This window comes from Lithobates pipiens, unplaced genomic scaffold, assembly GCF_037356315.1.
Source record: "Lithobates pipiens isolate NorthernLeopardFrog02 unplaced genomic scaffold, aLitPip1_a1.2 Scaffold_18, whole genome shotgun sequence".
NCBI classification, from domain to species: Eukaryota; Metazoa; Chordata; class Amphibia; order Anura; family Ranidae; genus Lithobates; species Lithobates pipiens.
The window spans coordinates 50,135,570-50,159,248 of NW_027507758.1; the positions used below are offsets into that span (position 1 = coordinate 50,135,570).

Below are 23,679 nucleotides of genomic sequence, written 5' to 3' on the forward strand. Positions count from 1 at the left end.
CAGCTGTCATTGGCTGACAGCTGATCACATGGCAAGGGGTCGGGATCAACCCCTTACTCCGATCTGTGATCAGCCGAGTCTCATGTACTCGCTGATCACAGAGCATGCCACGCGTGCCCTGCAGGGGGCTCGCAGGCAGCTCAAGCATGGGAGGACTTCCATGGACCCCTTCTGGCAAATTAGGTCCGCTCTGTAGCCGTCTTTCGGCTATAGCGCGGACAGCAAGTGGTTAAGCATTTGCAAGAGTATTATTACTCATGCAAATACTCTGATACCTGAAACCAATACTTTCAGGCTCTGTTCTTTTCACTGACCCCCACTGACAGCTGAAATGAAAACAGAACACCCCCCGGAAATGATCGGTTGTTAAGGAGGGGGGCAGCTGCATACTTAACAACTGATGGCTCATTCAGCTGTCAGTGGCGTTCCCCTGTTGACAGCTGAAGTGTAAACTGAAGTCCCAGCAGTCAGAACTGACAAAAAGAAAAAAAAGCAGCCGGGCAACGTCTATCAACAACATTGCTCACCTGCTCAGCCAAAAGATAAAAAGAAACATTGTTTATTTTCGTATCTTTCTGTTTTTCTTCATCTACAGATCAAAGGGATGAACTTCAATCTGCAGATGAAATGGGGACACAGGTGTGGGAAAGACTCTGATGGGGACACAGATGTGGGGGAGGCTATGATGGGGACACAGATGTGGGGGAGGCTCTGATGGGGACACAGACGTGGGGGAGGCTCTGATGGGGACACAGATGTTGGGAAGGCTCTGATGGGGACACAGATGTGCAGGAAGGCTCTGATGGAGACACAGATGTGGAGGGGGCTCTGATGGGGACACAGATGTGGGGGAGGCTCTGATGGGGACACAGACGTGGGGGAGGCTCTGATGGAGACACAGATGTGGGGAAGGCTGTGATGGGAACACAGATGTGGGGAAGGCTCTGATGGGGACACAGATGTGGGGGAGGTTCTGATGGGGACACAGATGTGAGGGACCCTCTGATGGGGACACAGATGTGCTGGAAGGCTCTGATGGGGACACAGATGTGCAGGAAGGCTCTGATGGGGACACAGATGTGCAGGAAGGCTCTGATGGGGACACAGATGTGGGGGAGGCTCTGATGGGGACACAGATGTGCTGGAAGGCTCTGATGGGGACACAGATGTGGGGGAGGCTCTGATGGGGACACAGATGTGCGGGAAGGCTCTGATGGGGACACAGATGTGTGGGGAAGCATATTCATTCATTTATAAATAACAGATTTTTTTTCTCCACGAATATGCTCCACGAATTTGCGATGTGATCCTCCTACTGAAAAGTTTGGAGCCCTCCCCCGGATATAATGCACAAGAGCCAATCACTTACGTTACAGCAGAACACATTTCTTACCTTTGCTGGGAAAAGGGTAGCACCAAAGAAAGCCCACTTTCTGGAAACTGTAAGGTATATCCGCACACAGTCTGAAGCACTGTGGCTGCGAAGTGCCATCCACCTTGACCCCAGTCTCTGCTGAAGTTGTCTGAAAGGAACAATGTCAGAGTGATGATCCAATGGGGGTTAATATAAAGAGGAAAAGTAAGCAAGGGACTCATCAGATTCACACCTGGATTCTGAACTTTTGAAAGAATCAGCTCTTATGCCGCGTACACACGATCGGCATTTCGGCCAGCAAAAGACCGATGAGAGCTTTTCATCGGAAAATGCGACCGTGTATATGCTCCATCGGAATTTAGCTGGCCGAATTCCCGCCAGCAAAAATTTGATAGCATGTTCTTAATTTTCCCAATGAAAAAACTTTCTATCGGAAATTCCGATCATGTGTATGCAATTCTGACGTGCAAAAACTCACGCATGCTCAGATTCAACTATAAGACAGAAGCTATTGGCTACTAGGTATTGAACTTCCTTTTTCTAGTCCCGTCATATGTGTTGTACATCACCGCGTTCTTGGCAGTTGGAATTTGGTCTGACCATGTGTAGGCAAGACAGTTTGAGCGGCATTCCGGCGGATACCATCAGAGCTTTTTCCAACAAGAATTACACGGCATAAGATAAATTCTCAGCCTTGTTCATGGTTGGTACTTGTATTTCTGTGGCATCTGTCAATCACTGGGCTCAGATCCTGCTATCCTTCACAACAGCAATTAACACAATTAAAGCGGAATTAGACTCTCTCAATCAACATGAACTATTTTTAATCCTTATGCTTCTAGCATTAGTATATAGAGAGGATCTGGATTATATTTTGTTGTTTTAAACTACTTTTTACATTTTCTCAATTGCTTCCCAGTTTCTGGTCAAGGCCAAAATGATGTCATACATCCCAGGAGTCTTAATAGTCATGCTTATTCTTTCATCTGGAGAAGGGGAGGAGGAGCTTTCTTGGTACACCCTCCTGCCTACATGTCTGAGCTAAGGGCAGATGGATGCTACATGAATCGTCTGAAAACATTCCAAATAGAAATTGATGGTGTATGCTAGGGCAGCAAAGGCAAACCTACGGCATGTGTGCCACAGCTGGCATGCAGAGCCCTCTCTGTGGGCACGTGAGCTAAGTCGCTGGATCGCTCCCCGGGTCACATGACCTCTAGCCGGGCCGCCGTGATTGGTGCGCTGAGACAGACGTGGGTGGATTGAAAACCCTGGAGTGTGCAGTCTGGTGATCGCAGGTAGAGGGAGATCCTCTGCCATGTCCTCCGGCCGGGAGCTTCACTACAGCTGATCCCAGCTCTACATAACAGGCGGGCGGGAGGAAGGGGCAGTGCTGTTCTCGGTGGAGAGTGCACGCTGTTAACTCCTCTATGGTGTACGGAGATTTACCATGTAAGGGACTTTGGTTCTATAATCTGGTGCTGGACGGGTTGGTGTAGTCTAAAGCCGCGTACACACGATCGGATTTTCAGACGGGAAAATGTGTGATGACTGGCTGTTGGCAGAAAATCCAACCATTTGTTCGCTCCATCGGACAATTGTTGTTGGATTTTCAAATGTTGGATGGCAGGCTTTAAAATTTTCAAAGGACAAATGTGTGTTGTCAGATTTTCCAATCCTGTGTACACAAGTCCGTCTGACAAAAGTCCAAACTACAAACATGCATGCTCGGAAGCAAGGACGAGCCAGAAGAGGTCCGTCTTGTAAACTCGCGTTCATAATGGAGAATTAACATTCGTGACGTGGCAAATTATGAAATCCCCAAATGCAGTGCATATTCTCTTCTTCTTTAATGGGATAATAATGAAGCTGCTTTACTGGTGATACTGATGGAGTTATTACAAACACATTTTTCAAAGGCTTTTTTTTTCTAGTGATATCAAGAATAATATTATTATGCTTGTTATTTTTATTTATTTTTTGGTGCAAGTTACCACAACACCATTATCCCGTAGTTTTTAAGATCAAAGATACAACTATGTTGGTTTCCCTTGTTAATTTTACATTGTATCTTTTAAAATGTAACTGCCTACTCCCAAACTGTCATTTGAAGTAAAACACATACCTAAGTATTATTCTCCACAATTTCTTTATTGTGCATTAAAAAAAGAGAACAAATAAAATTAGACATGCTATCTGCCAATATAACTTAAAGCAGAGCTCCAGCCTAAAGTGGAACTTCCGCTCATCAGATTCCCCCCCCCCCCCGGTGCCACAATTGGCAACTTTCGGGGGGGGCACCCACTTCCAGGCATAGATAGCCACAGAATATCCACAGATACATCACTTCCCACACAGTTCCCAGAACACAACGGGGACCAGTGAAGACGCGTGGCTCGACTCGCGCACACGCAGTAGGGAACCGGGCAGTGAAGCGGGGGCAGCCAAGAAACAAGCGATTGCTCGTCTTTTGCTGTCGACATCGTGGGCACCTGGACAGGTAAGTGTCCATTTATTAAAAGTCAGCAGCTGCAGTATTTGTAGCTGCTGGCTTTTAATATTTTTTTTTAAGGTGGAGCTCCTCTTTAACCAAAAAGTGCATTCTATGCATCCAAAAATAAATAATAAACAAATCAAATCATTATTCAACCAAAAAATAAAATAAAAGCCTCATGCATGTGTGCTGCTTCTTAATATTAGGGGTCAACAATGCCAAGAATTGGAGAAAGCAGGGGTCCGTCATCCGGAGATAATTCCAAAAATCATCTGATCTGATTATTCTCCTGGAGCTCCCGCAGCAAAGGCATATAATAGAATTGGTCACGATTAATAAAGTAACCAATTTTTGGTCCAAGAAATCCTCCTCCTCCTGTTCCTGGACTTGGGTGAAAGCAATAACTCCAAGGCCAATAATAAATAACACATTAACTCCTCCGATTCCACAACATGGCTAGTTGATGAAAGGCCGTTCAGGAACGAACTGAAAAGCACGAAATGAAAAGCACGAAATGAAAAGCGCAAAATGAAAAGCACGAAATGAAAAGCGCAAGTCAGCACTCACCAAACTTCTACTAACACAAAATTAGCAGAAGGAGCCCAAAGGGTGGTGCTAAAGAGCTGAAAAACCACGTAGTACATCACTACGTTCGTGTTTGTTGGCCGACAATTGTGAGCTATTTATATGTAAGACAAGTTTGGGGCCTACGCTCTTCGGACAAAAGTCTGCGGTTTTGTCTGCGGTTTTGTCTGCGGAAAATCCGAACGTGTGTATGAGGCTTATGCAGTGCTGGGTGTCACTGCTGCCCCTGGAGGATAGGGATTGCCCCTGGAGGGGGGCGCTGCACTTACGGAGGGGAACCTAGAGGAGCCATTACTGTAGCGTGCCATGTGTGATCTCCTCTTGAGGATCGGACATATGCTCTGTACACCTGTTGCAGTTTGGGCACTCAGGCTCAAAAATGTTTACCATCACTGTGCTAGGGCTTCTATATGGTGCCTATTCTGACATCATACCAATTGCTGTCCAATGCACAAAATCCCAATTATACTTCTTTCAGACTGTTGTGACCCCTTTAATAATGGAGACCCATGCTTACAAGTGCAGTCACACCCACCTCAACTGCTCTTCCGTGCAGTCCTCTCTATACCGCTTGGGATAAAACTTCTCCAGTGCTTGTTTTACTGCTTGGCTTGATTTTACTTGACCTGCTGTGGCCTGAAAAGGTCGTTCATAATCCCCACTTTCCACCTGGAGATGCAGAAGATAAAGGTAAAGGTAAGTAAAGATAAATGTCATTAAAGAGACTTTGGAATGGGGTACTTTAAACCGGTACTACATTTCATATTTAGGATTTAGGCTATTGTGTCTGTTTCTATATCGGAGGAGAACAATGGAAGGGGTTTTATTAAATTTTTCATCCAACCTGACTGATATTTCAGTGCTAGTGATGTCTCATGCTGTGTACACACAGCCGGAATTTCCGATGGAAACAGTCCGGCCGTGTGTACGCGGCATGAGACATCACTCATGATGTCTAATGCCTTGGGAGCTTTTCATCTGATTTTCCGACTGTGTGTATGCCCATCTGTCTTTTCCTTTCGGCATTTCCGACGGTCTTTAGATTGAGAAACCTGTTTTAAATTTTTCCAACGGAAAACCTTTCTATCGGATTTTTCGATCGTGTGTATGCAATTCCGACACGCAAAATTCCAATGTATGCTCGGAAACAATTCGACACATGCTCGGGAAGCATTAAACTTCCCTTTTATAGTGCCGTCGAACTTGGTGTATGTCGCGGTGTTATTGACCGTTGGAATTTGGTGTGACCGTGTGTAGGCAAGACAGTTTGAGCAAAATTCCTTTCGGAATTCCGACGGGAAAACCATCAGAGCTCTTTCCGACGAGAATTCCGATCGTGTGTACGCAGCATCATAGGTTTTTACCAAATATGTTGTCAAACACTGTGGTATCACTGGGTCAATGTAATTCATTGCATACAAAATGTGGGTACATGTCCAGTATGTGCTGCAGTACTGTCCTGCCTTGTTCCTATTTAGTCTTTTTTGTTGCTGGAGCCCTGATACATCCTGTCCACCAATATTTTTTTTTTTAACTAGACATGTGCAATTTGTTTTGTTCCGAATTAGTTTCTTAACGAATTTCGACAAATTCTTAAATTCAGACATCCGAATTAACGAAAACTCCTTTAACAAATTGTTCTGAATATTCGTAAATTTGAAAAATCCGGATTCTGGATTTCTGAAATTTGAAAATTCGCAAATTCTAAATTCTAAAATCCGCAAATTCAGAAATTTGAAAATTTGGAAGTTTGGAAATTTGAAAATCCGCAAATGTGAAAATTCTAAATTCGAAATATGAAAATCCGAAAATTCTAAAATCTGAAATGTTACTAACTAATAATGACTTAACTATACTCGGCTTCCATAGACAACCATGCATCTAATTTCAAATCAGTAAAAAAGTTGGCACTTTTTATTCCCGTGTGCAAGAGTCTTTACTAATGTTTTTACCAAGGATCTTGTTGACAAAATGATCCAGAGTAAAATGTCTTCTAAAGACCTTGCTCAATTGTGCGTAAAGGTGCGTAATCGTATACAAGTAAAAAATACTGATTCATTGACAGTATTGCACTATATTGTCAAAAGTATTGGCTTGTCTTTACATGCACATGAACTTTAATGGCATCCCAGTCTTCGTCCATGTGTCTATGAGAATGCTTGACCATTCTTTCAGAAGCGCATTTGTGAAGTCAGGCACTGATGATGGATGAGAAGGCCTGGCTCACAGTGTCCACTCTAATTCATCCCAAAGGTGTTTCACCGCATTGAGGTCAGAACTCTGTGCAGGCCAGTCAAGTTCCTCCACCTCAAAGATGAGCTGCCGTCTAGATAACGGAAGACCCGTAGACATGGTGTATCTGGATTTTGCAAAAGCATTAGACACAGTTCCCCATAAGCATTTACTGTACAAAATAAGGTCCGTTGGCATGGACCATAGGGTGAGTACATGGATTGAAAACTGGCTAAAAGGGCGAGTTCAGAGGGTGGTGATAAATGGGGAGTACTCAGAATGGTCCGGTGGGTAGTGGGGTCCCCCAGGGTTCTGTGCTGGGACCAATCCTGTTTATTTTGTGAATAAACGACCTGGAGGATGGGGTAAGCAGCTCAATCTCTGTATTTGTGTATAATACTAAGCTAAGCAGGGCATTAACTTCTCTGCAGGATGTGGAAACTTTGCAGGAAGATCTGAACAAATTAATGGAGTGGGCAACTACATGGCAAATGAGGTTTAATGAACAAAAATGTAAAATAATCTAGGATGGAAAAGGACCTGGGGGTCCTAGTAGATGACAGGCACAGCAATGGCATGCAATGCCAAACTGCTGCAGGCAAAGCAAACAGAATATTGGCATGCAATAAAAAAGGGATAATTCTTCCGCTCTACAAGATTCTGGTCCGGCCGCACCTGGAATATGCTGTCCAATTCTGGGCACCAGTTCTCAGGAAGGATGTACTGGAACTGGAGAGGGTCCAGAGAAGGACAACAAAACTAATAAAGGGACTGGAAGACCTTAGTTATGAGGAAAGGTTACGAACACTGAACTTATTCTCTCTGGAGAGGAGACGCTTGAGAGGGGATATGATTTCAATGTACAAATACCGTACTGGTGACCACACAATAGGGATAAAACTTTTCTGCAAAAGGGAATTTAATAAGACACGCGGCCATTCACTAAAATTAGAAGAAAAGCTGTTTAACCTTAACCTCCCTGGCGGTAATCCTGAGCCTGGCTCGGGCTGGGATTTCAGTACCACGAGCGGTAACCCCGAGCCAGACTCGGGATCGCATTGCTGGTTACAGGGAGACTTACTTACCTTGTCCCCTGGATCCAGCGATGTGTGTGAGAGCCGTCCTCCGCTCGATTCACACAGTGCCCGAGTGCCGCCGAGCTCCGTTCCCTGCGATGTTACGACGCACAGGATCAGAGATCGGCGCCAAATTCAAAAAAGTAAAAATACACAATACACATACAGTACTGTAATCTTACAGATTACAGTACTGTATAAAAAAAATACGCATCCCCTTTGTCCCTAGTGGTCTGTCCAGTGGCCTGCATACACTTTTATATTATAAATACTGTTTTTTTCTGCCTGGAATGTGGAGATTGTCCATAGCAACCAAAAAGTGTCCCTTTATGTCAAAAGTCATTTTAGACCAGCTAGAAAACAGCGATAATAAATTCTGCAATTGAGCAAATTTCAGTGTTATTGGATTTGATTACATTATTGAATAATTTGTATAATTATTTGTTATCATTATTTATAGTTATTTATTATATTATGTCTACTAGACTCTTGTTTGAACAGATTTAAGAGAGCTATTCCTAATGCCCCGTACACACGACCAGACTTTTCAACATCAAAAGTCTGACGGAATGATTCCGGCAGACTATTCGAACGTGTGTGGGCGCAGGGGACTTTTGATTCACAAAAGTCTGACAGACTTTAGAAATGGAACATGTTTCAAATTTTTCCGACAGAACTCTGCCGGACCCAGAAATCCGCTCGTGTGTGTGCTAGTCTGACGCACTAAAACCGACACTAGGGCAGCTATTGGCTACTGGCTATGAACTTCCTTATTCTAGTCCAGTCATACGTCATCACGTTCGAATCCGTCGGACTTTGGTGTGATTGTGTGTGGCCAAGTCCGTTCATTCGGAAAGTCCGTCAGAACTCTGTCAGAACTCCGTCAGAACTCCGTCGAAAGTCTGCCGGACTTAAGTCCTGTCGTGTGTAAGAATTGCAGGCCTACAATATAAAACGCCAAACTTCCATGCAAAATAATTGTACCACTTTCAGCACCTAAAATCAGAAATAATCATACCGCCAGGGAGGTTAAACTGCGCAGAAGGTTCTTTACTGTAAGAGCGGTTAGGCTGTGGACAGGTAGTGGTCTCAGTGAGGAGCATCGATAATTTAAAAAAACTCTTAGATAAGCACCTGAACGACCACAACATACAGGGATATACAATGTAATACTGACATAAAATCACACACATAGGTTGTACTTAATGGACTTAATGGACTTAATGGACTTATACATGCAAAGGGTGGGCTAACTCAATATTGAACCCTATGGACTGGGATTCCATTAAAGAGGAAGTAAACCCTGATGAGTTTACTTCCTCTTTGTCTCCCTGCAAAGGTAAAGCATAATGGGCTACTATGCATTACATAGTAGCCCATTATGTGTCACTTACCTGACACAGGAGCCAGCGATGTCACCACTGTCCCCTGTAGTCCGGAGCGTCCATCTTCTTCCATGTATCGCTGCTCCGGCCACTCACATCGCCAGAGCAGCGATGACGTCACTCCCGCACGGGAGCAACCGTTAGCAGCGGCATGCCGCTAACAGCGATAGTGCGCTTTTTTTTACTGTAATCGCCGCTGTATTACTCATCTTTAAGGGATATCAGATCAATTAAAAAAAAAAAGCATTTTTTACTCCTGTGTGCAAGGCCTTATAAAAAAAATGCATATATATATATATATATATATATATATATATATATATATATATATATATATGTGTGTGTGTGGCCAGTGAAAGTGCATGTGCATTCTGCGTGAATGGAACTGAAACAATGGATTGTTATTAGTCTATTTCCTGGTTGAGTGTTTCTCTTAGATTTAGACCAGAGGTCTCCAAACTTTCTAAACAAAGGGCCAGTTTTCTGTCCTTCATGCTTTACAGGGTCCAGACTGTTGCCAGTGGGAGTAGAAAATGTCCTGGCATCTGTGGGAGTAAACAATGACCCATCATTGGTATTAAGAATTATGCTCCATCAGTGACACCACTAGGAGGAAAAGTGCTCCATGATTGGTGTCAGTGGGAGGAATAGTGCCCCATCATTGGTGTCAGTGGGAGGAATAGTGCCCCATCATTGGTGTCAGTGGGAGGAATAGTGCCCCATCATTGGTGTCAGTGGGAGGAATAGTGCCCCCTCATTGGTGTCAGTGGGAGGCATAGGGGGTTATTTACAAAAGGCAAATCCACTTTGTACTACAGAGCACTTGAAAGTGCACTGAAAGTACACTTGCAAGTGCAGTCGCTCTAAATCTAAGGGGTAGATCTAAAATGAGTGGAAGCTCTGGTGATTTTATCATCCAATCATGTGCAAGCTAAAATGCTGTTTTTTATTCTCCTTGCATGTCCCCCTCAGATCTACAGCAACTTTACTTTCAAGTGCACTTGCAGTGCAAAGTGGATTTTCCTTTAGTAAATAATCCCCATGGCACTAATGGGAGGAATAGTTCCCCATCATTGGTATCAATGGGAGAAATAGTTCTCCATCATTGATGTCAGTAGGAGGAATTGTGTCCCATTGTTGGTGTCAGTGAGAGGTATAGTGCCCTATTGTCAGTGCCAGTAGTAGGAACTATGCCCCACTGTTGCTGACAGTGGGGGGAATAATGCCCCAAGGGCCAGATAAAGGAAAGCAAAGGGCCACTTCTGGCCCCTGGGCCTCAGTTTGTAGACCACTGATTTAAACATATACTGCATTTGGACACTTGATGCAAAGTATCATAGGCATTTCCTAAGATATTTGGCTCCATCTAGTAGCTAAATGCTGCATTTTACATTTTAAATCAATTAAAAACATTCAATACGCACAGCAAACAGCCTAACATTTATTTTTTATACTCGGAACTAATACTTATGCACTTTCGCCAAGGCATTGCTATGCAATTTTCCTAGAAATACACTAATAGGTTCATTATAACAAGACTTAGTTAAAAGTAAAGAGCTACTTAAAACATTCAGGTATCTAAAGTGATTGGGGGTCCAGTGCTCCATTGTCCAGTTGTAGATAAATAGGACCTATAGAAGGCACAATATTCAGTGTTTCCAGTGACATTCTGTGGGAGCGGACACTTATGTAAGAGCTCTTCCTGGCTGGAGATTATTTCTTTTAAAACCACTTTGCCTCCATTATTTCATGCATTATTCACATTACTGAACACACAAACACATTAAAACAATACACTAATAATACCTCGACTTCACATCTGCTATCCACCTGCAATATACAGGAGAAGGCAAAAGAGCAAAAGAGACGGAGAGAAGGTTAAATCTCCTCAGGAAGCCATCTTTACATAGGGAATTCAAATTGTATAATTGCAGGTTAATAGTGTACTGCGCATTAGCGAATGCTTCATTATAAGTAATTGCTTTGGAAATTGCATTAAAAGGTATAAGGAATTCCTTTCTCAGAGGTTACCTGGGCGAGTAGAGCAGCCAGTTCCAGTGCCAGCTCCTTATTGACTGGAAAGAGACCATTAATGATTTTATCGTTCGTCTGGTACATTAAAAGCAGCTTTTCTCTCTCCGTCTCGCCTCGCACCTGCGCCGAGAAACTCAACCTGCAATACAACAGAGGAAAGTCAGGGTACGTACTCAGAGAAAAGTGCCAGTCAATGCCATGGTCGTTCAGTGAGTGTTGCTATATATTACTACTCAGGGCTTTTTTTCTCAGAAAATAAACACAGGAACTACCCTTTTCTCCACCTCTACCCACCTCCAAGCACCGTTCCTTGGTTCCACCCCTGCCCACCTCCAAGCACCATTCCATGGTTCCACCCCTACCCACCGCCAAGCACCGTTCCATGGTTTCACCCCTACCCACCTTTGAGCACCGTTCCTTGGTTCCACCCCCACCGATCTATAAGCACCGTTCATTGGTTCCACCCCTACCCACCTCTTTGCACCATTCCTTGGTTCCACCCCTACCCACCCCTACCCACCTCCAAGCACCATTCCTTGGTGCTACCCCTACCCACCTCCAAGCACTGTTCCTTGGTTCCATGCCTAATCACCTCCGAGCACCATTCCTTGGTTCCACCCCTGCCCACCTCCAAGCATCGTTCCTTGGTTCCAAGCCTACCCACCTCGGAGCACCGTTCCTTGGTTCCACCCCTACCCCCCTCCCCCTCCAAACACCGTTCCTTGGTTCCACCCCTGCCCACCTCCAAGCACCATTCCATGGTTTCACCCCTACCCACCTCCGAGCATAGTTCCTTGGTTCCACCCCTACCGACCTCCGAGCACCGTTCATTGGTTCCACCCCTACCCACCTCTGAACACCATTCCTTGGTTCCACCCCTACCCACCTCCAAGCACCATTCCTGGGTGCCACCCGGGCAAACTCACCAAACAGAGGAAATTATGCCCACGTGCACCTTTGCCTGTAGACACATTTGTTGCTGGCCCCCTTACTGTGCCAAGTGAACATCTGCCTCTCCTTGTTGTCCTCCCAGACAAATGTAAGCAAATGTAAAGTTGAAATCTGTATGTAGATGCACTTTAATCAATGTAAAGTGGTGTTTGGTGCACTTTAATTTGAGTACTCACACTACACAGACACACTCCATGGATACACTATAATATACTGCAATATAATGCGCCACACGTACAGGCACACACAGAACTATATGGTGTTAAACTGGCAGTAACGCACACAAAACTATATGGCATTAAACTGGCAGTAACGTACACAAAACTATATGGTGTTAAACTGGCAGTAACGCACAGAGAAGTGAATGGTGTTAAACTGGCAGTAACACAATCAAATAGACGGTGTTCAACCATCACTACACTGACACTATCTGAACTGTCCCTACTCTAGATATATACTAATGTCAAGATTACTGACATGGTCTCACTTTATTGTACGCTGAAACTATGTGTGCTGTCCCTACTCTAGCTCACTACACTCACACTATCCCTAGACTGACAATAAACTAATATTCTACACTGACAATTGAAGCAAAATAGTACAGTATAGCACACTAACTAACTAATAGCACTGAACAGAGCCCTGTTCTATCTCTTCACGCCAAAATCACACTGAAAATGGCTGCCATTGAAAGAATACTTTTATATTGTGGGGCGGGAATGAGCTATGATTGGATAAAGTTATGATGACAGTGTCCAGTCATGACTCTGACAGTGCTCTGTGCCCTTATTGGCTGAAGCTTTCACTGCTTCAGCCAATGAGGGCTTGCAATGCACTGTTCAGTGCCGCAATGCATGGTGGTCGGTTCGATTTTAGGAGCTTTGACAAAAAAAATAAAAACGCCAAAACTCAAGTTTAGAAGCTGTAGTGTACATGGAGCCTTAGGCCGCATTTGGATCACTCTTCAGAGAGCATATCACAGGTGGTTGAGGAGTTGTTGTATCACCTCCTCACCACCTGCTTTAACCACTTGACACCTGCACTTGCCCACATCATTGATACAGTAGTACCATGTGGTCCATTGCTGAGCATTTTTTAAAGCATCTACTACTTTTGGTGGAATCTAGCATGATATCAGCCCATTTGAATGAATGGGCTGAAATTGCACTGCACTCAGATTGCATGTGAATCACACAGGAATGCACAACATGTTTCATTAGTGTGAACCCAAAAAGTGTATTCCATTAAGTACAATGAAAAGGTGGTAGGAGGTAGGCACCTGTTCTTGTAGGTAAGTCTGACAGTCCGGGTCCCATCACATTTTCCCGGTAGCTGCTCCTTAGACGCCTGCTCCCACTTTGAAATGATGTCGCAGATCTGGCAATGAGAAAAAAGAAAACATTTTATGTGCTGTAACAGCTTTATATTCATGTCTGAGGGTCCATTGACACCTATTCATTCCGTTTTGGGGTGATAATGCAAACACGTTAACTTGTGTTACGGCATGCATTAGCGTGTGTTACGTTAAGGTAGCCTATTTATTATGAATGGATTTCCAACACACGACAATGGATACAATAATATGCTTGAGTCTTTTTTAACAGCGCAGCACACCTCATCCCATGGTATATGCATTGTGGCACAGTGTACATCAGGGGTCAGCAACCTTTTTCCAATTAAGGGTCAGATTCAATGTATGTGAATGCATGGAGGGCTGCATTCACCTGCTAATAAATGAAGATAACATTACATAGCCCCCCCACCTCTGGCCCCCTTTACATTACACAGCCCCCACCTCTGGTCCCTTTTACATTACACAGCCCTCTGCACTTCTGGCCCCCTTTACATTACACATCCCCCTGCACCTCTGGACCCCTTTACATTACACAACCTCCTGCACCTCTGGACCCCTTTACATTACACAACCCCCTGCACCTCTGGACCCCTTTACATTACACAGCCTCCTGCACCTCTGGAACCCATTACATTACACAGCCCCCGCACCTCTGGCCCCTTTACATTACACAGCCCACTGCATCTCTGGACCTCTTTACATTACACAGCCCCCGCACCTCTGGACCCCTTTACATTACACAGCCCCCCCTGCATATTACACAGCCCCCCTGCACATCACACTACCCACCCCCCCCACCCAGCCCCCCCTGCATATTACACAGCCCCCTTGCACATCACACAGCCCCACTACCCAGCCCCCCCTGCGTGTTACACAGCCTCCCACTCCCCCAGCTGTGTAAGCATGGAGGGGTGGGGTGCTTTAAAAAAAATGTTTTTCATATTTTTATTTTTTATTGTACACTGTTTCTTTGGAAAAAAAATAAGAATCTGTTCTGAAAGCAGCACACATTTAACGCTTTGATCCCTCCATAAAGAGTACCTGTCACTACTTATTCCTTGTGACAGTAATAAGTAGTGACAGGTACTCTTTATGGAGGGATCAAAGCGTTAAATGTGTGCTGCTTTCAGAACAGATCGATTCTACTGTCTGCTTTGCAGGCACAAAGGATTGTCCATTTCCCATAAGAACTTACTACTATGGGGGACGTGGTTTGACTAGAGGAAGGCATAGATCCATCTCCCTGGCACGATGATCTGCCTTGTTTACAGATCGCCATTCTGCCTGTGAACAGAATGATCAGCGGTTGCCGGTGGACATTGGGTATTCGAGACTACACAGCGGGGGGGGGGGGGCGCCGGCAACATGCACTCACGTCCAATACCTGGAAGTGCAGGATCACACACACATTTTATATATATATATATATATATATATATATATATATATGTATATATATATATATATATATATATATATATATATATATATATATGTAATCCTGTGCAACGTGGCTGCCCTGTAGCAAAGAACTGCTATAGGGCGGTCAGCAAGTAGTTAAAAATTCTTTGAAACTAAAAACGAAATAAATAAAGAATTCCCTTCACCACCTCTCGGTAAAAGTCATAACTGGGCTTTGCTTACTTGGAGTTCAGGAAAAGTCATTCAACTGGAAGCAAATATGTATCTTTACCTTAATATTTCCCTGTAAGCAATATTCAAAATCCTTCCCAGAGGGATCATCCGAGAACAAGGTGAACCCGGACTGGGAGGGCTTCCTCATCCCCAGGTCTTGGTTTAGTGTGCAAAGAAATTCTTCAACTGTTGTTGATGCGTCAAATCCCACCACCTGTAATGGATGTGCTTAGAAAGTTAGCTTGCTGGGACAGGTTCACTTTCATAATCAACCAATAAAAAGGGAATTAAACCCAGGACTCTGCATTCACTATATCTGGTCTCCCACAGTACACAGAAAATGCAAATGCAATTATTTTAGAAAATATAAACTGCTAAATACCTTTTCTCATCAGCCGTATATAGCAGTCTTGTGACTTCTGTTAGTGTCTGGTTAAAGCTTGTAGAAGGAGTTTTAAACCTCCTCTGACTTTCCTATGAGGCTGCAGGACCCCTGACCCTCTGTCTGGACAGTGCTGATTGGCTCTGTGCTGATCACTTGCACCCTCCCAAGAAAATAAAAAAAAACTCTCCAACAATACACACCAAGCTGAGCATGTGCAGCTTGCCACCAAGGCTCTGTTCTATCAGGAGATGGACTGGGGACAGTAGAAGAAGGGGAGGATCAGAGAAGACAGGCTCAAACAGCCTTTTTTACACAATGCAGAGGATTAACCCCTTAGGTTCCACTGTGAGTATAACAAGCATGCTTTACTGCATATACAGACTGACTTTACTGTTGTGAGTTTAGTAACACTTTAAGGCAGGGGTCTCCAAACTGTGACCCGAGGGCCAAATATGGCCCTTTGCTAGCCTTTATCTGACCCCTAGGGGACTATTCCCCCCACTGACACCAACAATGGGGCGCTGCTTCTTCCACCAATACCAATCAGTGCATACTATTTCTCCTACTAATAGGGGCACTACTTTTTCCATTGACCACCAACCCTGAGGCCATATTTATTCTCACTGATGTCGAGCCCGGTCCATTTTCTGCCCCCGCTGGCCACAATCCCGTCCTCCTAAAGTCTAAGGGACAATAAACTGGCCCTCTTTCTGAAAGGTTTGGAGACTCTTGCTTTAAGGCATTCATATCTTGGCATCCTGGTGCGTTGTGATAGCGTGTGACGCATTAAAGTGTTTGTAAACCTTTACATATACCCAGTGAAGCCTCAGGTGATACACAGAGATGAAAAAAAAATCCTTCTACATAAGTTGTACCCATTTATGTGCAGTCTTCTCTACTCTACAATCATTCAAAGTCCAGAACGTATACAGCTTGTTTGAGCCTTCAGAAAAAAAGGTAACAGATAGCTTAAATTACACAGTGGAGAGCCCTGAGAGTTGATTGGAGGGAAAGGGCACACACCAGAACAGAGCTGAGGCTGTCATTCAGAGGCCGTGTGCTGGAGCTCCCTCCCCTGCCACCATTTTTCTCTTAGTGTCAGGAAAACCGAAGTGACTCATGCTGATAGCAGAGGAATGGGGTAAGAGACAGAAATGACACTTATGCCGCATACACACGATCAGAATTTTGGTCGGAAAAAGCTCTGATGGTTTTCCCAACGGAATTCTGACGGGATATCGCACAAGCTGTCTTGCATACACAGGGTCACACCAAATTCCGACCTTCAAGAACGCAGTGACGTAAAACACTTATGACGGGACTAGAAAAGGGAAGTTCAATCGCCAGCAGCCAATAGCTTCTGTCTCGTAGTTGAATCTGAGCATGCCTGAGTTTTTGCTCGTCGGAATTGCATACACACGATCAGAATTTCTGATAGAAACTTTTACCGTCTGAAAAATTGAAAACATGCTCTCAATCTTTTGCTGGTGGAAATTCGGCCAGCAAAATTCCGATGGAGCATACACACGGTCGCATTTTCCAGCGAAAATCTCTCATCGGTCTTTAGCTGGCCGAAATTCCGATCGTGTGTACGTAGCATTGGGGTTTGATTTACTAAAGGCAAATAGGCTGTGCCATTTGCAAAGTGCAGTTGCTACAGAGCTTAGTAAATGAGCAGAAGCTCTGCTGACTTCCATCATCCAATCATGTGCAAGAAAAAATGCTTTTTATTTTTATACTCCTTGCAAGTGATTGTGGGTTTTCTTTCTAAAGTGAAGTTTTATCTCATTTACAAAGCTCTGGAACAACTAAACTTTGCATAGTGCACAGTCTACCCCCCCCCCCCCCCCCAGTGCTCTTAATTGAAACAAGTACACACTATAGTCTTATATGCTTTGTTCATATCTTATTTCTGAGGTTTATAATTGTTTTAGGCAGGCCATAGATTGCACAATTTTCTTTCCTTCAAGCACGAGTGGAAGTAAAGAAAAATTGCTAGATTCCCCCATCACCGCAGCCATTGTTTATGAGGGAATCTTTCCGGAAGCGCTATTGTGTTCTGCCAGCAGGAAGCCTTCCCTGCTGGCAGAACACAATGATCACTGCCGGCAACTATAGTCACTGCCGATGTTAGCATGTAAAAAATCTGACAGGCTGGTTGTAGTGAAGTCAATCAATGGATCACCGTCAGTACAACCAGCCTGTCCATAAATGGATCAAATCTTTTACCGGTCCCTTCTGAACCAGCCAAGATCCGATCCATCTATGGCCGGCTTTAGTCTTCTCAGAATAAGCTTTGTTTCTTCCATTCTATATATTCAGAGGTAGAGGGCAAAATAGGGAGTAGTGATCGGAGCAGCGGCGGGTTATTATACCTGGTAAGTGCCGTTCATGAAGTGCACAGGAATACTGAAGGGTAAGGAGTGGTGATACGGGTTTCGGAGAAGAATGGACAGAATTTCCATCCTACAAGGTTTGGCTTCACGATCTCCATTTTGTTGTGTTCTTTCTACACAACGCTGACAGTAAATTGCGTATTTTCCAGCCTCCGTCCTGAGAAAAAAAAAAGTAGAATACTGTCAGATGAAGATACTTACTAGACGCAGACACACACAGCTACACTATATTACCATATGTATTGGGACACCTGCCTTTACATGCACATGAACTTTAATGACATCCCAGTCTTAATACGTAGAGTTCAATATTGAGTTGGCCCACCCTTTGCAGCTAATATTCTGGGAAGGCCATCCACAAGGTTTAGGAGTGTGTCTATGGGAATGTTTGACCATTCTTCTAGAAGCGCATTTGTGAGGACAGGCGCTGATGTTGGACAAGAAGGCCTGGCTCACAGTCTCCACTCTAATTCATCCCGAAGGTGTTCTATTGGGTTGAGGTCAGGACTCTGTGCAGGCCAGTCAAGTTCCTCCACCCCAAATTCACTCATCCATGTCTTTATGGACCTTGATTTGTGCACTGGTCCAAATCATTTGGTGGAGGGGGGATTATGGTGTGGGGTTGTTTTTCAGGGGTTGGGCTTGGTCCCTTAGTTCCAGTAAAGAGAACTCTTAAGGCATCAGCATACCAAGACATTTTTGGACAATTTCTTGGTCCCAACTTTGTGGGAACAGATTGGACCCCTTCCTGTTCCAATCTGACTGCACACCAGAGCACAAAGAAAGGTCAAGAAAGAAATGTGTGAGTGAGTTTGGGGTGGAGGAACTTGACTGGCCTGACCTCAACCCGAGATGAATTAGAGTGGAGACTGCGAGCCAGGCCTTCTTGTCCAACATCAGTCTCTGTCCTCACAAATGCGCTTCGCGCCTGCCCACCTGGAAGTGTGGAACAGTGTACATATATGTGATTCTGCGCACAGAGGCCGCCCTGTAGCAGCAACGCTGCTATATGGCAGTCCCCAAGCGGTTTTAAAGAAAAACAATAAATATATTCATACCATAAGCTAGGGTGGACATTCTGTACCATCAGTGGTAGGCAGTGCATATCAAGCATCTGGTCTTCACCATGAACCACTTAAGAAGGATATGGATTATGCAGCCAGGAATGAGGTTCAGGTTCACTGCTACCATGGGGTGGACACTGAGGGTTTGAGGTTTGTTCTCCCAGGAAATGTATGTGCGGATACGCCTTTGAGGATCTTTTAAACCATAATACACTCAAGGGTCTTTGAACTATGGCCGGCTTTAAGGGGCCACTAAGGGGACTTTGGTTAACGCAACCCCCTCACTTTCAAAAAGGGGAACACAGGGCAGCCGTAGTGCCAGTGTATTGGAGGCTGCTTTAGGGAAAGGATAGGGAAAGCTGACAAACTGCAAAGGGAGAGATTAGGGTCAGCTATAAAACGATACTTTCGTTTTTTTTTCTAGCTCTTTTGGCAATCAATCTCTTTGCTGCTTTTTGTTGTTCTTATTATTGCAGTTAAAGCACAGGTGCAGCTAAATGAAAAATCAGAAAAATCAGCACAAGGGACATCATTTACAGTCAGTAGGAGGTGTCCCTTGTGCTGATGCCTCTTTTAGGTGAAATCTTGCTCTTCCAGTTCAGTGGGGCTAATAGAACTAAGGGGTTGTCACAGGCTCTCATCAAGAGTGCCCCACTATGCCCATCCTTTCTGCCCAGCTCTAACATTCATAGAAGCTATACTACAGCTTCTATAAATGAATTAAGATCTATGAATGGAGGACAGGCAGATAATTGATAGGTCCACCTCCTCCATTCATATATCTTGTTTCATTCATGGAAGCTGTAGTACAACCTCTATGAATACAGCAGCTGGGCAGAAAGCAAGGGCATAGTCAGTCACTCTTCATGAGAGCCTGTGACAGACCCTTAGTTCTATTAACCTCCAACACACCTAAAGATTACGGAGGCAGAGGTGGTGGGGCATGGAGAATTTAAACTAAAAGAAAAGGCATTAGCACAAGGGACACATCCTACTGACTGCATGTTATGTCCCTTATGCTGATTTTTCTGCATTTTATTTTGGCTGCACTTAGACTTCAAGATCAGGGTGCTAAATTTCAAACAGAGTTCACTGAAGCCTTGTTGAGCTGAACTCGGGCAGATTCAACCATCCCTAATGGTTCAAAAAAGCAACTTTCAGGCTCATATACCGTACATGCATAATCAGACTACCTGATATCGGCATTCTTCTTCAGAAAAAGTTTTAGGAGCCAGATATATGGATGTTGCGGAAGGAAGAGCCCAACACACAGTGCCAGAAGCTGCCAACCCTAGAAAACACAAACAAGAGTCAATAGAGCCATAGAACTATGAGTGTGGTGAACACATTACACTGTAGGACAGAGGAATATACAGTTGTGCTCATAAGTTTACATACCCTGGCAGAATTTATGATTTTTTGGCCATTTTTCAGAGAATATAAATGATAACACAAAAACTGTTCTTTCACTCATGGTTAGTGTTTGGCATGATGCCATTTATTATCAGGCAACTGGGTTTACTCTTTTTAAATCATAATGACAAAAGAAACTACCCAAATGACCCTGATCAAAAGTTTACATACCCAAGTTCTTAATACCATGTATTGCCCCCTTTAACATCAATGACAGCTTGAAGTATTTTGTGGTATTTGTGGATGAGGCTCTTTATTTTCTCAGATGGTAAAGCTGCCCATTCCTCTTGGCAAAAAGGCTCCAGTTCTTGTAAATTCTTGGACTGTCTTGCATGAACTGCATGTTTGAGATCTCCCCAGAGTGGCTCAATGATATTGAGGTCAGGAGACTGAGATCGCCACTCCAGAACCTTCACTTTATTCTACTGTAGCCAATGACAGGTCGACGTGGTCTTGTGTTTTGGATCATTGTCATGTTGGAATGTCCAAATACGTCTCATACGCGGCTTCCTGGCTGATTAATGCAAATGTTCCTCCAGTAATTTTTGATAACATACTACATTCTGCTTGCCATCAATTTTGTCCAAATTTCCAGTGCCTTTGTAGCTCACACATCCCCAAAATATCAGCAGTCCAACTCCATGTTTCACAGTAGAAATTGCCTTCCTTTCCTCGAAGGCCTTGTTGACTCCTCTCCAAATATAGCGTTTTTGGTTGTGACCAAAAGGCTAAATTTTGGTGTCATCACTCCAAATTACTTTGTGCCAGAAGTTTTGAGGCTTGTCTCTGTGCTGTTTGGTGTATTGTAAGTGGGATACTTTGTGGTATTTGCGTAGTAATGGCTTTCTTCTGGTGACTCGACCATGCAGCCCATCTTTCTTCAAGTGCCTCCTTATTGTGCATCTTGAAACAGCCACACCACATGTTTTCAGTGTCCTGTATTTCACCTGAAGTTGATTGTGGGTTTTTCTTTGCATCTGAACAATTTTCCTGGCAGTTGTGGCTGAAATTTTAGTTGGTCTACCTGAATGTGGTTTGGTTTGAACAGAACCCCTCATTTTCCACTTCTTGATTAGAGTTTGAACACTGCTCATTGGCATTCTCAATTCATTGGGTATCTTTTTATATCCCTTTCCTGTTTTATACAGTTCAACTACCTTTTCCCACAGATTCTTTGACGATTCTTTTGCTTTCCCCATGACTCAGAATCCAGAAACGTCAGTGCAGCACTGGATGAGAGATGCAAGGGTCTGTCAGCAGTCCAGAAACTCACTGAACTTTTTATACACACACACTAATTACAAGCAAACAGATCGCAGGTGATGATGGTTACATTTAATAGCCATTCAAACCTCTTTGTGTCAACTTGTGTGCATGTTATCAGGTCAAAGTCACCAGGGTGATTGAATAGCTGTTTTTCCCCATTTTATTGGTTGAACTAGATGGACTTGTGTTTTTTTTCAAGCAGACTAAGACCCCATACACACTATTAGATTTTCTGCAGATTTTTGCCTTCAGATTTGCCAAAACCATATAATATGAGGTCAAACATTAAGAGTTTCAATTTGTATGCAGTCAGGCAGGCCCTTGCACTACAGGGTGACTGATCTCGCCTCCCCCTCCAGAAAGTAATTTGCAGTCAGCCTGTAGTGGGTGGTTTTGGTAAATCTGACAACAAAAATATGCAGAAAATCTAATAGTGTGTATGAGGCTTTACTATGTAACTGTTCTTTAGAGCCAAGGAAGCTGCCATTTTAGCCTCTGGTTGACCTGTATTTGTTATGTTGGTGCACACATGAGCCGCTATGACACCAGTCACTTAATGGTTGACAGTTCAGTTGAAAGCTAACAGAAGCACACTAGTTACTGTAATGCCGCTTACACACGATAGGAAATTCGGCCAGCAAAAGACCAATGAGAGCTTTTGGTCAGAAAATGCGATCGCGTGTATGCTCCATCGGACTTTTACTGGCCAAATGTCAGCCAGCAAAAAATTGAGAGCAAGTTCTCAATTTTTGGGTCGGAAAAAGTTCAATTCCGACGCGCAAAAACTCATGCATGCTCAGATTAAACTACGAGATGGGAGCTATTGGCTACTGGCTACTGAACTTCCTTTTTCTAGTCCCGTCGTACCTGTTGTACGTCACCGCAATCTTGATGGTCGGAATTAAGTGTGACCGTGTGTACGCAAGACAGCTTGAGCGAAATCCTGTCGGAATTCCGTTGGGAAAACCATCAGAGCTTTTTTCGACCAAAATTCCGATCGCGTGTACACGGCATAACAGTTCTTATTCAATACATTGTGGAGGGGACTGCAGCAGTTCTCTATAATGAAAACTGCCTCATTACCTTTGTTAATTAGGAGCAGACCTTGCACCAGCTTCTATCTCTCTCCGATAAAGAAACTGGCGTGGGTGTCACAGATAGACCCGAAAAAGGTCTATCAGCTTTGTCAATGTGGAGCACAGCACTTGTGCCAGGTTCCTGTGCTATTATAATGGTGTAAGAAGCTTAGTGAATTCCCCAGATTGTGTGGCCCCCTAGCCAGGACCAATGCATAAAAATAAGCTAGTAATGTATATGTAGCAAGGTCCCAGGCCTCCTAGTCTAATGAGAACCTTTAGAGCCAAGAACTGCTGACATCCTTCCGTACAGAGTGGGTTGTGAGGCATAGTGGGTGTAATGCAAGTTAGATTCATGGGTGCCAGACAATTCTTGAATGCAAAGAGATTTTATTTCTCTTAAACAGAACTTTGGGAGAGAGGGTTAGAGCCAGGACACCCTTAGGCAGTTGCAATGTTAACTGGCAGACTCCGAGACTTCCACAGGTGGACAGCCATGCAGGGAAATGGATCCAGCAAGACACCACATCTGCTGTCTCCTATGGCATATAGTCTTTAACAGTTTCTAACACACAGTGTAACAGTTCTGTCACTTCCACTACAATCATTTCTTGTACTTCTTCAGCCCACTAAGCTCCCGGTCTCTCACCAGACTAGATGATTCACTGCCACTGAATCCCTTGAGCTCCTCCAATCTTCACGGTAGTATCTCCCTCAAGCGTCCCCCGCTTCTCTGCTGGGTCCCTAGCTTGATACTCCAGATACTTCTCAAACCCCACTGGTCTGCTCCGTCCCTGGCTTCACACACAATGCTGCTCTGCAAGCATCACCTCTGCTGGCTGGGTCCCTGGCTTGATACCCGCTGAAGTGTCCCGATTCTTCACCCTCCCCGGTTGGTGAGAATGCTGCTCCGGTACTTGCTTCAGTTACTCACTGTGGTCCCTGGTAATAAGGTAAT

General features: G+C 44.2%; 1 protein-coding gene across 1 annotated transcript in view; it reads right to left on the bottom strand.

Moving 5' to 3' along the window:
• The window catches only part of PLEKHH2 (pleckstrin homology, MyTH4 and FERM domain containing H2), a 232,244-nt gene that overhangs the window by 15,820 nt on the left and 192,745 nt on the right, over nt 1-23,679 (bottom strand). Inside the window, exons 21-27 of the mRNA XM_077485672.1 lie at nt 20,160-20,257; nt 17,882-18,059; nt 15,180-15,335; nt 13,412-13,509; nt 11,179-11,320; nt 4,990-5,123; nt 1,394-1,523 (exon numbers count right to left, since the gene is read on the bottom strand). Coding sequence (XP_077341798.1) covers nt 1,394-1,523; nt 4,990-5,123; nt 11,179-11,320; nt 13,412-13,509; nt 15,180-15,335; nt 17,882-18,059; nt 20,160-20,257 — 936 coding nt within the window. The remainder of the gene's footprint in view (nt 1-1,393; nt 1,524-4,989; nt 5,124-11,178; nt 11,321-13,411; nt 13,510-15,179; nt 15,336-17,881; nt 18,060-20,159; nt 20,258-23,679) is intronic.